The sequence below is a fragment of the Protopterus annectens genome, chromosome 6.part0, assembly GCF_019279795.1.
Source record: "Protopterus annectens isolate FY-2018-M chromosome 6.part0, PAN1.0, whole genome shotgun sequence".
In the NCBI taxonomy this organism is placed as follows: Eukaryota; Metazoa; Chordata; order Ceratodontiformes; family Protopteridae; genus Protopterus; species Protopterus annectens.
Window position 1 is genome coordinate 185,096,468 of NC_056737.1, and position 16,980 is coordinate 185,113,447.

General features: G+C 38.9%; 1 protein-coding gene across 2 annotated transcripts in view; it reads left to right on the plus strand.

Annotated features, from left to right (window-relative positions):
• Positions 1–16,980, plus strand: part of POMT2 (protein O-mannosyltransferase 2) — a 1,453,485-nt gene that overhangs the window by 984,469 nt on the left and 452,036 nt on the right. For both annotated transcript variants that reach the window (XM_044073901.1, XM_044073900.1), the window contains exon 14: positions 14,876–14,967. In XM_044073901.1, coding sequence (XP_043929836.1) covers positions 14,876–14,967 — 92 coding nt within the window. The remainder of the gene's footprint in view (positions 1–14,875; positions 14,968–16,980) is intronic.

Consider the following 16,980-nt stretch of genomic DNA (forward strand, 5'->3'; position numbering starts at 1 on the left):
ACAATCTGACAAGTTGTTTGTATCCTTTGCAGAGAATAAAAAGGGAACTCCAGTATCGAAAGTGACTTTATCAAAAAGGATTTCGGATACCATTACTTATGTCAATAATTCACAGAACAAGCAACTACCAGGGAAAATTCGAGGACACTCAACCAGGGCTTTGTCTACCTCTACTGGCTTTGGGGCCAGACTGCCTTTAGACTCAATTTGTGCAGCAGCTACGTTGGTTAACCCCCATACCTTCATTACTCATTACACAGTAGATGTGGCCTCCCGGAACAGGGCATCCTTTGGTTCCACGGTTCTGAAGAGTATATTCCATTGAGCCACCCAAGAAGAAGGTGCTGGGGATGCTGTCCCAACCAACAAGAAGGAAGGCGAGATACGGACAACATAACATAAAGAAGTTATGTACTTACCATAACGTTCCATGTTTGTTGTCCTTGATCTCACCTTCCTTCTTGCATCCCACCCTCCTTCCCCCTTCTGGAGGATCGAGAGGAGTTATCCATATTTGACTATAAAGGCCTTGATTCCATTCGTGCCTTATGAGTTGGATAGAATAAGAATTTCTACTTATAGCTTGAGGGTTTCTTTTTATATACATATACATATTCATGTATTTTTGTTATAGATGTCTATAGTTTATCTATCTACACATTGTGGCCTAGAGTTAAGCTTTATCCCAAATGAGATCTGGGTAACTAGCGCTAGGCATGATGGGATAGGGACTAGCCTCGAGCCAGTGGAGACTGTTCAGCTTTAGAATATGGCCGAGTCGGAGCTGAGGGTCGGCTCCGAACCCAACCAACAAGAAGGAAGACTAGATCAGGGACAACAAACATAGAACATTATTGTAAGTACATAACTTCTTTTTCTATAACAATATAATAGCTGTGAATGAAAAATTGTGCTGTGATGTAATTTAAATAGATTTAACTTCAGCATTTGACACGGTCAAACACAAAACACTGATCAATAAATTAGAACAAGTAGGTATCAACATACTAGTGATAAGATGGATAGCTACATGGCTTATAAATAGGACATGGCAAGTGTCATACAGCAATTGGACAGGTGAAATTCTTGGTTACAGTCAGGGTGTCCCACAGGGCTCTGTCCTAGGCCTTTATTTGTTTAGATTGTATCTTTCAACCCTAACTTTTTCATCTGAGGTGTTCTACAGTCTATATGCAAATGACCTGATATTGGCAAAACTAATTACATGCATTGCAGATAAGGCCTGTCTGCAAAAGAACTTGACTAAATTGACCATTTGGGCACTGGAGAATAATATGCTGATAAATACATCAAAAACTAAACATATGAGATTTGGGACGCATAAATTGAAAGGTGAATATTTAATACCACACACAGTGATTGAAACTGTAGATTCATTTAAAGACCTGGGCATATGGATAGATCCAGGTTTGAGTTTTACTAATCATATCAACCAATTGGTTAATAGTAGTTATAGAACTATAGGTTGTATAAAAAGATTTATAAAGTCATGGAATTCAGAAATGATGAAGTCATTCTTTGTTAGTTACCTTAGACCCAAACTTGAGTATGGAATAACAATATGGAGGCCTTATAAGAAAAATATGAGTGAACTGGAAAGTCTGCAGCTGAAATATACCAAGGACACCCATGGATGTGAAAATTGAAGTTATTATGAAAGACTGAAATATCTGAACTTGTACAGTGTCTGTTACGGATATCTAAGAGGAGACCTTATTCAGGTGTATAGAGCATTTAGAGAGAGCTATCTCTGGGAATGTTTGGGGCTGTCATAGAGTAGTAGAGAATCATCAGACAGCCTATTTAGAAGATTCTGTAGGAATAAGAAGAGTACTAATTGGTTCTCTGAGAGAGTAGCTGATGCTTGGAACAGACTACCAAATTACTTTAAAGCAAGTAGTAGTTTAGATAATTTTAAGAACAGCCTGGACCCTTATTGGCAGGCTATAAGGGTATCAGTACCTGCGCTTGTAATATTTGTATGTTTGTATATATGTAAAAACCTTATGACCTTATGAATGACCATATGAAGGAGCGTTTTGCATTAAGCAGTTGCCCTCTGGTTTTACACAGGACAATCACTTTCAAAGCACAATTCTGATATGCATATCTCCCTTGAAGAAATTGAAAGGCATGGTAGCATCAGTAATAAGTTTAAACTCATGGTTCATAGGCATAGACTGTGTTAGAGCAACTAGGCTGGAATGTAGTGCATTGTATTATAACCAATGCATTTTTGTTGAAAGTGGAGATAAGCTTCTTCAACACTTAATTGTTCCCTTTTCAAACCTATTGCTCTAGGTTACAGACTAGCTAAAAATTAAACAGACAATATTCACCAGGTGGAATTTTGTATTAAAATAGAATATATTAGCATATAAGAAATACATTTTTAACTTAAATTAAATTAAATTTTGAGTAGGCATCAATAAGTAAAAATCAACTTGCTGTACAGCAGGAAAGTCAGGATAAAAAAATGATCAAATTATTAGATCTGATGTCTTTTTCATCTGCTTCTCAACAAATGTGTTTTTGATCTGACCTCAGATCCAACTTTGGTCACTTTTCAGACCTAGTATCCATAACTCAAGCTCCTTCCCTTACCTGTTCTCTCCTCCAAACCCTCATATTGCCTCAGATCTCATTTGCCGCTCTCAGCGTTCAGATGTGGTTGAAGTAGTTCAAGCGATAGATAAGTGAATTATTATTGATCTTGTAGTTTTTACTCTTCTTTAGTTGTGGCCTTTTAACTCTCCCCCACCCCCCCAGCAGACTAAAAAAACTAAAAGATATTGTTATATGTTTAGACCTTGCACCTTGGTCCATTCTTGTTATTCTGAAAGAAGTCTAGTATTCCTCTTATTATTGGTGGTATTCCTCCCTTTTTATCTTCATAAATGGGATATTCTTCATTGTTATTGCTGGTATTTGACTTTTTGTTGCTGATTCTCTTTGTTCTTGTTCTTGCTGTTGTTTGCTCTGAAACATGCCTGACAAGCCTACTAGAGTTAAAATGTTTTGCTGTGACCACAAAATCCCTAACTTTGAAGCTCATTCGCATGTATTTATTGCTTAGAGGCAGTCATCTCAACAGTGAATGTGACAGTTGCTCAGGTACTAAACATAGAGCTCTTGTAGAACACAGGAATAAATTGGTGTTAAAAGGTTTGCTTTCTTCATCTTTTTCATCCTTGTCTGGAGCTTCCCCCCTGCTATAAGAAGCCTGTGGATAAACATAAAGGGGACAAAGGGGAAAAGGTAGAATAAAAGTCTAAGGAGCCAGGAAGCATTCCCCTGACCGCTCTCCTCATTCAACTCAGGCTTCAGTTCCACCTTCTAAAATTCAGAAGACCTCGGATCCAGCTGCATCCTCTGATCTGGTTCACTCTTCCACTAAGTCTCCTTCTCAAAGACAACCTAGCTACTCACTGAACTAATAGCTTCAAGATTACACACACTATTTCTTCAAGACACGCCCCATCTGCCTGAAGGTTTTCCGAATTGTATGTGGAGAGAAAGATGAGGAAATTTCTCAGGACCCAAATTCAGTTGGGAGTTTTTCTATCTCAGCCTCCCATTGCATCCATGATTTTGGACTGTCCTAGACCCCTATTGCTACTGCTACTGTGATCTGCTTCTTGGCTTTGGAGGCATCTGATCCAAGACTTCTGGGATTGTGTATGTCTGATCTGAAGGTTTGCTCCTCATCAACTCTGGCATCTTATCTAATACAGCTGTCACTAATTCTGTTGGAATCAGGGGGATCTCAGAGTTATAGCTTTGATGACAGATCTATGAACAGGGGATAGATTCAGAGACTCTTGGAGCCATCACTTCCCCTCGTGGCTTTGGCATTAGATAGCTCAGCTCTGAATTTTGCTTCAAGACAGGGTTGGAGGAACTCCCACTGTTATCCTAGTCAGGTGGCTTCAGCTCCTACTGGGGTAGTTTTGGGATCTCCCTTGGATCTGCCTTTGAGGCAGTGAAGAAAGTTTCCCCAAGTCAGGAAATAAGACATCCTTGCCCCCTTCGGTCCTATCCCTCCAGAACTGATTGCCCTGGGACCTGAGTCTGCTTATTCTGTTCTACTGTGTCTTCTCAGCTGGCCTCCTTTCAATTCCTCCCTGGCTCCTTGGATTTTCCTTTGATCTCTTCCCCTTTGTTCCCTTTATGTTTACCCACAGGCTTCTTGACAGAAGGGGAAACTTCAGACAAAGATGAAAAAGATGAAGCAAGAAATCCTTTTAACACCAATTTATTCCTACATTATATCAGCACTCTGTGGTTAAAACCTGAGCAGCTATCACATTCGATGCCAAGATGACTGTCCCCTTAGCAGTCACTGAATGAGCATCAGAGTTAGGGATTTTATGGTCACGGGAGATATCATTTTTAAATCTAGCAGGCGTGTCAGGCATGTTTCAGAGCTGGTCTGGTCTAGCCTTGAGATAGTCTTCATCTGGGACTCCCTGAAGACTTCTAAGTCTTGCCTGGATCCTCCACCATGCAAGCTCCCCATAAGCATAAGTTCAAAAGGAGGCACATTAATTCCCCATAGGAGTCACTGTCCGAACACATGATCTTCGACGAAGGGGAGAAGTCCCCCAAATCATCCCTTAAAACAGACCTCATTCAGGGAGATCCTTGAAGATCTGAGGCAGAAAGGTGATTGGTCTTCCAAAATTACTTCTCAAGATGAGTCAGTGTTTCTCGAGATTTTCTGAACTATCTTAGCTACTTCCTGTGTGGTCTCTCTGGTGGACAAAATGGGTATGATTTCCTTTCGGGCATGGAAGAGCCCAGATGTACCGAACCTGTACCCAGGAAGCCAATCAGATATCTAGTAGCACCCAAGAGCAGGGCCCTCCATTTGATGCTATGGTGGAAGCAGCAGCCACTAAAAAGGAGCTTGATGGGGAAAGTCCTTCTATCCATCTCTCTAACAGAGAGTTTAGGGACTTGGACAGATTCAAGAAGCAAATGTTTGTTTCTTTGCCATCCAATTACTGAATTATTTGGGGGGTGATTATCTGTGCATCTGGGAGCCTAGATATCCATCACTAAAGATGTCTGAGTGCAGGCAATAATTACCATAGGCTATTATATTCCCTTTTCTTATCCTCTCCATTAAAATCAAAGAAAATTCCTAATGTGCCACCCTCCTAAAACAAAAGATGTAGCAAGTCCCACCAGACTAGCAAGGATTTGGAACTCATTCAGCATTCTTTCTGGTGCTAAATAAAAACGTGGACCTCAAGCCAACGTTCCACCTAAGTTATCCGAATCTGTGTGTAAAACACTCAAAATTCCAAATGATCATGTTTCAGTCCATGCTTCCACTACTGAAAGATGACAATTGGATATGCTCAGTAGATCTCCAGGATATATGCTAGCATATCAAAGTAGACAGCTGGTCCAGGAGATATCTTCACTTCTGGCTGGGAGCCAGTCACTTTCAATTCAGAACCCTTCCCTTTGATCTCACTACCAAGTCTATTGCAGTGGTTGCAGCTCTCTTCAGATTGCTAGGGTTCTGGGTGTTTTCCTTCCTCAAACTACTGGCTCCTCACCACTCTCACCATTCATCTTTTCACTCAAGCCAGAGACCATCTGCTCTAGCTATGCCTCACTCTGAGCATTACAGTCAATTACAACAAAGCACACCTCTCTCCCACTCAAGTCCTGGAGTTCATTGGTGCTCAACTGGATACAGCTTCTAAGATAGCAAGACTTGCTCGGTCCAGACTGTCCACTTTGCAGCATCAGGCTGTTCCACCTTTGCCTGTTCATTCACCTCAGCCAGGTTAGTTTTACAACTCCTAGGTTCTATGGCTGTCTCTATGACACTTGTATTGCTGGCAAGATTTTATATGACAGTGCTACAGTGGACATTGGCTGTTCATTGGTCGATAATATGACAACCCATGAATTTTCCCATTTGAATTACCAACATTTGCAAGGAATATGTGTCCTGGTGGATTCATACCTTGGAAGTTCCTCAGGGCTGTCCCTTTGTTTTGCCCTTACCTATGGCCATGGTGACCACTAAAGCGTACAGCTGGGGTGAGGGGGACAGTACTTGCGACAGACTGTTCAAGGAACATAGTCTTCCATGGAGGTCAGTCTGCACATCGATCTTGTAGAGAGGAGAGCCGTCCTAGGATTGTAGGCTTTTCTGAATATTCTTCCTGTAGGGATGATTGCTATACAGTCAGACATGTCAGTAGGCTGGTGCATCAACAAACAGGGGGAACTGCCTCATCTGGGCATCCAAGCCCTCAGGCTCACCACATGGTTTCTCCACCTCCACTGATGGCGAAACAGTCCAGGCTTTCTTCTCAGGTTCTGCACGTCCTCACTTCTTCCCAAAAGGATTCTATCAGGAAGATACACAAGAGCAAATGGAAAAGTTTCTCTATTTGGGCCATTTAGAAGCACTTGGATCGTTTCTCAGCCTCCATTCCTGCTATAATAGATTTTCTCACTTCAAATTTCCACAGTGGATTAAGTTACTCTACAATCAAGGTACAATTAACAGCTATTTCCAGTTTTCATACTGGCAAAAATCTTTCCTCTCTGGCTTCTGTCAAGCCGTGCAAAGCATTACTTAAGGGCAACTTTCTACTCAGACCACCTATTAAGGATCCTACTCCTCCCTGGGATCTTAGTTCTTTTACAGGCCTTGACACAATCCTCCTTTGAACCACCAGCTAAAGTAGTTTTAAACTTTTTATCTTGGGAAAAGCATTTTTCTAGCTGCTATTCTACCATCTAGATGAGTATCAGGAAAAAAGAAAAAAAAACAGCAAGATGGGATCACCACAGCTCTAAAATCCAGTATAAATGTATTCACAGAGATAAAACAGGATAAGCGCTTTCACGTGAACAACTCACGCTTCATCAGATCTTACAAAAGAACAAACAACACAGTTTAAATACCAAAGTATCACCTCAATTAACTAAAATAACTCACAGTAATCAATCAATTTAGATGAAACCAATTAAAACAAATTAAAAAGCTGAAAAGCTTTAAAGTGCAAGGCATAGGAACTGTCAAATAGAAACCAGTTTCCAGTTTCCTTCTTAACTTAATAACAAACTCATTTGTTCACTTAGTTATTTCAAGGACCGTGCCTCCAGTGCAGGTTTTATGCTGACACAATTATTAAGCCCAGGATGAATATGAACACGCAATCTCAGAATCCACTTCAACTCTATGGATTCCAGATGATTATTTAAGTTGCCCCCTATCTTGTTTTTATGTACAAGCTGTAAGACCATAAAACTAAAACTATGTAAATTAAAAACAGCAACATGCTTTGCTAGAGCATTCTGAAGGTGCATGTTCTTAATATCGTAGATATGATTATATATCCTATTCTTCAACCTCCTAGAGGTCTTACCAACAGAGAAGCAATCACAGCACTTACAGCTAGCAAGGTACACTAAATTGCTACTGTTGCAGGTGGCATTAAACCTGGGAAAGAACTTAAAATCCATAACAGGGTGCCTGAAAAACTGTGTTATGGATATCACACTACACATTTTGCAGTGTCCACAAGGGAAGGTACCAAGTCTTGAATCCCTCACACTCATAACATCACCCCCATGTTTGATTTTGTCATTGCACAAAAGCCTTTTCAAATTTAAGCTATTTCTAGAGGCAAAAACATGGTCTCTCCCCAACTATACCAGCTGTGATAGGGTCCACAGTAAGAACATGCCAGTTACGTTTGACAATGTCTGTCACAACCGCATTGTCATTGGTGTAGGTCGTTGTAAAACAAAACCTATTTCCCTTATATCGTTTACCCATACCACATCCTGATAGTCTCAAATTATCTAAAACCTCATTCCTAGCTCTGTCTAGTATAGACATATTATAGCCCCTGTCATTGTCAAGCGATCTAAAAGATCCACTTGAACTTTCAAATCATTAGAGTCCTTACATATTCTTTTAACCCTGTGATATTGCCCTTTAACTGTGTTTGAAAAAACAAACCTAGGGTGCATGCTACCAAACTCCAGAAGACTATTTTTCCAACAAGGCTTGCGATAGAGGCTAGTAGATATCATGCCAAGATCATTCTTATGCAAAGTGACATCTAAAAAGTCCACACTAGTCATGGAAGATGTCATTGTAAATTTCAGAAAACCAGTTGTCGATTCCAAGTAGTGGATAAACTCACATAGATCAGAATATTCCCCATCCCAAAACAGGAGAATATCATTCACAAAGCCCTTGTACAGGCAAACATGAGAGTAATAGATACTATCAAACAAAAACTTCTTCTCCCAACAATAGACAACTAAATTAGCGTAAGAATTTGTGCATGGGGTGCCCATGGTGACACCCCATTGCTGTAAGTAGAGTTGGCCATAAAACATGAAAACATTGTTAGACAAGACCATATCCAACAAAGTACATAGCAATATCACATCATTATTCGCCATTATGTCTATATCAATTAGCATCTCCCTAGTAGCTTCCAAGCCATATTCATTGGATATGGATGTAAATAAGTTTTTTACATCCAGCGTTACTAATATACATCCAGGGGGCAAAGCTTCTCTAGTGTGTATGGCTATATCATCCAACAACTTAATGGTATCCTTCAAAATGGTAGGGATTCCTTTTACTATGGGTCCCAATTTTTTCTCTATGTAGACTGACATAGTTTCAGTCACCCAACCACCACCTGCAACAGTAGGCCTCATAGAGGGTGAACTCAGAGACTTATGCACTTTCGGCAGGCCCTTGATGTGTGGAATAAAAGGCTGTTCAACACATAAATAACTATATAGTTCAAAATCAATTTGCCTGCACATTAATAAATCATATAAATTATCATGAGCCTGTTTAACCAATTTCATGAACTGTACATCTAAAACAATATAGGTCTCTATGTCTTGTAACAACTCATACATAGCACCAATATAATCAGTATAGTTCATGAGTACAATCCCCCCACCCTTATCAGCCGGCCTAATCATCAAATCAGTATTATTCTGTAGAGACAACAAAGCCTCTCTTTGGCCAGCATTCAAATTAAAATAGGAGCATCTATGTGCATTCTTGTTATAAAAACCTTCATATATATATCCTTCTCACAGGTTTTTATGAAACAGTTAACATGCTGGTAATATGGGATTATACAAGCTCTTGCGTCTGAAGGAGCAACCCTCTCCGGTACATTCAATAGTGTCTTTTAAATGCATTAACTTCAGCGCAACACTACGCCCAAACACCTTCAAATCTGTGAGTAAAACAGTCACATCCATACCTGTCGAAGGGACAAAAGACAACCCTTTGTCCAACAGAGAAGACTCAGCAGAGGTTAAAATGTGGTTAGATAGATTAAACAGTAAACTGTTCATCTCCTGGTTCGCTGATGCATGTTGCTGCCTTCCCTTGAATACTTCTTCTTGCATTGGCCCCGACTGCTCGACCTCGTTTGGGACGTTGTACGTGCCTTCACTGTCAAGGGCCAAAAATGATCCATGCCCAGCAATGATAACACTTTGGGTCTGGCACCAGGATCAGAGGCAGGATTAAATAAAGCCTGCTGATTAGGTGGAAGCTTCCTTTAGGGATGATTGCTATACAGTCAGACATGTCAGTAGTCTGGTACATCAGCAAACAGGGGGAACTGCGTCATCTGGGCATCCAAGCCCTCAGTGGTTTCTCCACCTCCACTGATGGCTAGACAGTCCAGGCTTTCTTCTCAGGTTCTGCACATCCTCACTTCTTCCCAAAAGGATTCAAGCAGGAAGATACACACAAGCAAATGGAAAATTTTCTCTATTTGGGCCAGTTAGAAGCACTTGGATCCTTTCTCAGACTCCATTCCTGCTGTAATAGATTTTCTCACTTCAAATTTCCACAATGGATCAAGTTACTCTACAATCAAGGTACAATTAACAGCTATTTCCAGTTTTCATATTAGCAAAAATCGTTCCTCTCTGGCTTCTTTCAAGCTGTGCAAAGCATTCCTTAAGGGCAGCTTTCTACTCAGACCACATATTAAGGATCCTACTCCTCCCTGGGATCTTAGTTCTTCTACATGCCTTGACACAATAAAGTAGTTTTAAAGTTTTTATCTTGGAAAAGCATTTTTCTAGTTGCTGTTCTATCATCTAGATGAGTATCTGAACTCCAGGCACTTTCTTGTCAGCCACCTTAACTAATGTTTCATAAAAACAAGTCTCTTTTCAAACCAACCTTTCCTTTTTTACCACAGGTAACATTGGAAAATGTGTTCATTCTATTAATTTGCCTGTTTTCTTTCCACAAGTTCTAATAAAGGGGAATATATGCTTTGTTTATTGGATGTACATAGACAACTCAGATTCAGTCTTCATGGAAAATATGGCCAATTGTTTGTCTCCTTCTCAAAGGTAAAATTGGGTCACTCTGACAAAAGTAACTTTAGCAAGATGGCTCACTGGTTATATTTCTCATGTCTTAGCAAGACCTCCAGGGGCTCATTCCACAAAATCCATTTCCACTTCTGGTTTCTTATCAAGAAATTCAATAGATGACATTTGCGCAGCTGGCACTTGCTCCAGCACTCGTACTTTTATTGCTTGCTACAGGTTGGGTATTTTTTCAAGGGACTTGGTGGTGTTTGGTTCTGCTGTCCTCCAGGATATCCTTCCATAAAGATAACCATGGGTTCAAGCAGTTATGAACTCTGTCCCACTGATTGAGGAATGGGCGAAAAAGACAACATCAGATACCAAAGTTACATGCTCACCATAACAGTGCATCTGTGTTGTCTGTTTTTATCCCTTCCTCAACTTCCCTCCCTTAATTCCTCCTTCAATTAATGGAATATTTGTCTATGGCTTTCTGGTATGACTTGAAGGGTATTCCGTTTTGGTCTTTTTCCTGTTTCAGCTCCAGATTTTGTAATATCCTGACTTTGGTACCTTAGCATTTATCTTTTTTCCCTTTATGAGTACCATTGTTTTTAGTTCTTAGCATTCTAAGATTAAGGTGGCAAACTCAGTCTAAGGTAATATGGGGTTTGGGGGATATTATGGGTAAGGCAAGAGCTTGAGCTTAGGATCCTAAGTCTGAAAAGTGACTGAAGCCTGACCCAAGGTCAGATCTGAAACCCAGTGGTTGATGAAGGATGAAAGCAGACAACACAAATGCTTTATTATTGTGAGTACATAAGAAGAGTTATTTGTAAGACATATTCTTAACAGTGATAACAGTCACTGCATTCATAGTCTTTCCATAAATACTATAATACATTATAATGCACACAAATCCAAAATTATATTTTTTGCTAAATTTTCACAAAGAAATTGTCATGTGTTGGAAACTGCATAACCCAGACATATCTCTATTTAACAACAATGCTCTAACAATATAAGCTTTCACATGGCAACAATAAGTTCCTCTATTAGTGCAGGTTTATTGAAATATTTACAGAAATATGGACACACATGCTTAATTATATAATTAACAGTACAACTGTCTCTCAATATATGCAGTTTAAAATGCAAAATATCAGACAGTTTTCTTCAATATCTAAGGTGTCACCTGATGTCATGTAACAGTTTGTAAGTCACTTGGGTTTTGAAGTATTGAGTACAAAAGGAAGTATTGCTTATTTTCATAATTACTAACAAACTAACAATACCTTGACTATAATGTGATATAAATAGACATTGACCAAACTTTTTCCTGCCTCCCACCATGGCATATCACACCATACTCTTCAGTAACATGTAATGTCATCAGTTATGAAAATATAAACATAATTTAGTTATTTATTTATTTAAGTTTGATGACCGTGGAATTCCACTGGACCAAGAAGAGCCCATTTTCAGTGGAGGCCAGGGGAGAAAAGCTCCACAATAATTGCAGGTTACATTTTACATGTTACAAAAAGACATAGTTCATACAGCTAATTAAACATTTACAGATAAGCCCCTGATATTTGCAATTGGCTTGTCACAATGTTACTTAAAAGACATAATTCATTACAGAAATTTCAACATTTACATAAAGTCAATATTTTTGTTATAAACTCAATTGTAGGTTTAACATTTCAAAATATATAGCTACTAGCCATTATAGTAGGTTAGGAAAATATTATGCATGGAGAGGGTAATAGTATAATTGAGATTGGAGAGTATAGTACAATAGATATTAGAGAGAAAATTAGATTTTGGTAGGGGAGGAATTGTTTTGGGTGGGATGAAGTAATATTAGAGGTAGCTGGATGAGTCATAAATATGAAAATATGAATAATAAGTGACAGAGTGATTCATTTCTTTACTGCAGGATACCCTAGGTTAACAATCTTGGTGTCATTTTGTTAATTACTCCTTGCCCTTTCTAATACAGCCTGATATTAGCTGTTACGTCACCTAGTTAAAGAGGCCAGACCCCAAAAAAGGTCTGGACACCATAATGTGCTACGGGTGTGAACTGGAAGTATACAAAAAAGACACTAATTGCTTGAATGAGTTAGCAGATTTTCCTTGTTCAAGAGTCTTTTGCTCTTGGTGGTAACTGTGAAATAGTTCTGTATCCACTCTTATCTTTGGGAAATCAACAGAACTGAAGATAGTGTGTCTTGCATTTTCATACTGACTTATCTTGTAGACTCGAGTCCAATTCAGTTGCAGGGAGCCCTGAATAAATCTGTCTGTCTGGCATACTCCACTTTGCCTATCTGAGAATGGATCTACTATTTGGCTTTGTCATTCCCAGAATTAGCAAGCTGAAGCTGCACTATTGCAGTCTTTGGTTCCTTTTCCAGCTTGTATAGCACTATAGCAGTCCTTCAGTAAACCTCTTTTAGAGTTTGTCACACAAACCAAAAGATGCCTTCACAAGTGAAACCTCAGCTCTGAATACATAAAACTATACATCATTCTGCTTGTCAGCCAGTATGGTGTCAAGAGGTCAGAAAGGAGTGATAAATTCACAGGATGTGGAAGAAAATAATGGCTGCAATCCTCTACACTTCCCAGTTGTGTTGTCAAAGAAATAATGCATTGTGTAAAGAGAAACAGCTAGGGAAAAGGCTGAACTCCATCAGCTGCCAAGACAAAACAAAGAAATTCCAAATCCTCTTTGCTGTTAAAGAGATATATACTGTAGTGCAACTAGTTTAAGGTCAGACTTTCAGATTTCATTCATTTTCTTGCAGCAAATGGATACTCCATGCAAATGTTAGGCTTATGTCCATCAGATAAGGTCCTGTATTTCAGTCTCAAGTTACTTGTTTGTTTCTGAAGACAAGCATTAAATGCATACATTTTACTGAAGCACATGTCCTCTATTTTCAGCATTTTTGTTACGCAATCAGTGCACACTAGCAATGGAACTATGCATGCAATACTCAGTAGCATTACCAAAATAACAGATCAGTAATGTCTACATTTATTTTCCTTTTCGATCAAAGCCAGAGCACATAAGTACCCAGTACCCTGTCTTTCTCACTCCCCTTGAAAGATGCCCACTGTTGTATACTCTTCTTATATTAGGTTGTAATGAAATAAAAGAAAGAATAAACTGCATGCATTTTAATTTAAAACTGTCCAATACTATGCACCTTTGCCTTACTAAGACCACATCACAGCAATACTTTATTGGCAACTCTAATTACCCTTCAGTGTTAGCCAAAAACTGCTCTCCTAAACAGTTGAGAATTTCTAGTAATTACTGCGGTGGTGGTGCTGCGGTAGCGTTGTCGCCTCACAGTAAGACGTCCTGTTCGATTCTCAGCTAAAGCGTCTTCTGTGTGGAGACATGCGTGAATGGGCGTACCTTCGTTGAAAGTTGTGCGTGAGAGCTGGCAACTCGGCACATCAAAATCTACTGCCAATTATTAGCGGACCGGAATTCTGCTATGGTGACCCCTCACCGGGAAAAGCCAAAAGACACAACAACATAACCTCTGTTATTAAAAATAAAGTAGCTTGGGAAGCAAGGAATTTAGCAATTTTTTGTAATGTTGGACTGATGATAATAGCTAAGAAAATATATATGATGCATGTGGTATTTGGTATTTAAATGGAAAAATGTTGAAATGGTTTATTTTTTTTTCTGTTAATTTATGTTGTATGTCTTAAGTGATAATTTAATAAAGTTGTTTAAAAATAGTAAAGTATTACATTGTTGGCTTCCCCCAAAAAGCACAAAGAAATGCAATGGATTCTTGCCCTTGCTCTTCACCTTGGTACTGCCACCAGCACTATCCCAATCACTGTTGTACGTGAACAGACTCCTCTAACTCCATGGTGGCATTCCAACACTCTACAGTAAATTAAACAAAAGGCCCCTCTTCCCAAAAATGAGCCACAAAGTTTTTTTTTTTATGAAAGTTCTCCAACTACTGTCTTGTAGCTGCCCCCATCATGCCCACTGTAATCTAGTTTGTGAAACCTAGCTGTTTAGATTTTCTTCCGTACTGTAGCTCTGTCCTTTCAGGAGTTCCAGTGACCCACAGTGATCAGGTACACAGACTGGGAGTAATGGAAAGCACCCTCAGCTTGCAGGTCCAGCCTGAATCAGCAATTGTTCTGTAGGGTGGGGTTGGGGGGAGAAAACTTGTTATTGTGGCTTGGCTTAGTCTCTGCTCTTTAACCAGCTGGGTTATGAGCCCAAGATGAATTTATATATTAGCTGGAACTTAGCTTGAGCCGACTCTGCCTCATCCAACACTAATTCCAGATAATAATCTTTTTCTATGATGTTTGGTAGAGCACTTAGTGTACTCAGCACTTTGACAGTGTAGTTGGAGGTAAACATAGTACATTGTTTCAAAAATGGTTGTCTCATTATTACTAAGGAAAAATTATTCAACAATCTCACTCTTTATTATAGGGGCTGGGAGCAGTTGGAAGTCACTTGTAGCCCATATCAGAAGGACACACCCAGTTCACTCTGGAACATTGAAGAGCACATCAATCCAAAATGTAAGTGAATGTCAGTGTACCAGAAGTAGGGGCAGATGAGTCCTCAACGGTAGGTACTGCTAACAATTACACTGAGGCTGGTGATCCTGCTTTTGTGTATACTTCTATAGCCTGAACCTGTAGCTACCTACAAGACATACATTTGTCTTCTCAAGTATTTCCATTATTTTTGTTTGGTGTTGATGTTGCTGAATAAGGAAGAGTAAGCCCTTGTTCCAACAAAGATCATTATCATATTTAGCCTGGTTTCTCCTAAACCTTCTAATTTTCTTCATAAAGTGGAACCTGTTTAGGGACACGTACATTTAACCTGTTAAACTAAGCCTGTACAAAGAGTCTTTGTTGCTAAATTTATGAGATCAAGTATTTAAATATCTTCCATAGTAAAAAGAAAAAAAAAATATATATATATATATATATATATATATATATATATGTGTGTGTGTGTGTGTGTGTGTGTTCCTCTTTTTGACCCTATGCTGTTATGTTTAATGGGCATTGTTGTGTTTCTTAATGCTTGATGCTTGAGAACTACAAATCCACTCTTGCATTCACATTCATGCAGGACTGTTAAGGCTACCTAAGCCTACCTAGTGTACTAACTAAATTCAGAAGTCGTATTCTGAAAGTATCCACAATTATCTGCCAAGAGACTGTGTGTGTGTGTGGGGGGGGTGTCAAATCAAGAGAGTATTCAGGAATAAGTATTTAAACAGAGAAAAGAATTTGGACTTCTGATAGAATGAAAAGCTATACATTAAGATAATAAAGAATGAGACTAGACAGATATCTGGGCAGGACCAATTTGGAGATAAAACGAGCCCAAGGGGTAAAGTAGAAATGGCGGAAAGATTTTTGTTTACATTTCAGAGCATTGAAACGAGCATATCTAAACAGATTTATAAGGAGGTGAAAGGAAGGTTAAAGAAGACAAGGACATACATAGCTCAATTTATTTATCTGTTTATTTACTTACATTTGTTATGCAGGGTAGAACACTGGTCTTGCTTGATCTTTTTCAGACTGGTCTGGTGGTTGCAACCAAAAAAGTGAGTTGTAGCAACAGGCTTTATATTGTAAGCATTGTGGTTGCAACCAAAAAAGTGAGTTGTAGCAACAGGCTTTATATTGTAAGCATTGTCCAATAACAGTTAAAAAATATATTAAAATGCATACCAAAAATACATTTAACAATTCTTGTGGTAATGTAGTTTGGAAGAATTTATAGTTTTGCTTTTATTTTTGGGTTACATGTATGTCATGTAAGGATTATATATACAATATTGACAAATGAAGGTTAATAGTGGGAGACCGGAGGAAGAATTAAAAAAATGGAAGAGAGGGACAGAAGAAAGGGAGGAGGAGATAATGGAGAGAGTATATGACACAATCCAAGGTTTAAAGTGAGAGTGACTGACTAAATTAAGAATTCAGTTTAGGACGCAATCTTTAGTCAGGTAACTGAATTACTAAGAAAATCAGAAAAAATATGTACACCTGCATTCCTTTTAAGTTTGAACTGGAATCCAAGATGTGAACATAATTCTTTTCAAGTTGGTAAAGCTTACAAAAGTTATGGGACAATAAGAAAAAATTTTAACTGAGTGCAATGTAGTTTATTCCATTGAATTTTTTGACTAGGTCTGGTGGAGAAGAGGAATCTGACATAATAGCTGAACGTTCTAATGGTGAAGCAACTTGCAAAAAAGGGGAGAGGATTCTGTTTGCCGAAGTTTAAATGGTAGTGACCCTAGCAATAACCGTGATCTTTGTTTTATTGGAAGCCATTTTACTTTGAAGAGGGTATAACAGCGATGGTCTGTCTTGGAGGAAAGCGTAATGGATTCACATATCTGATTGGCTGCAGTTATAACATACAGGCTGTATTCCAGATGGCCTAACAGAATTACCAGTCCACTTGCAAGTCTACCTTCTGGAGCCTTATACTGAACAAATTCTTCATAGCACTAATCATGAAAGAAATGGAGGACATGTTTTGTGGACTACAGATAC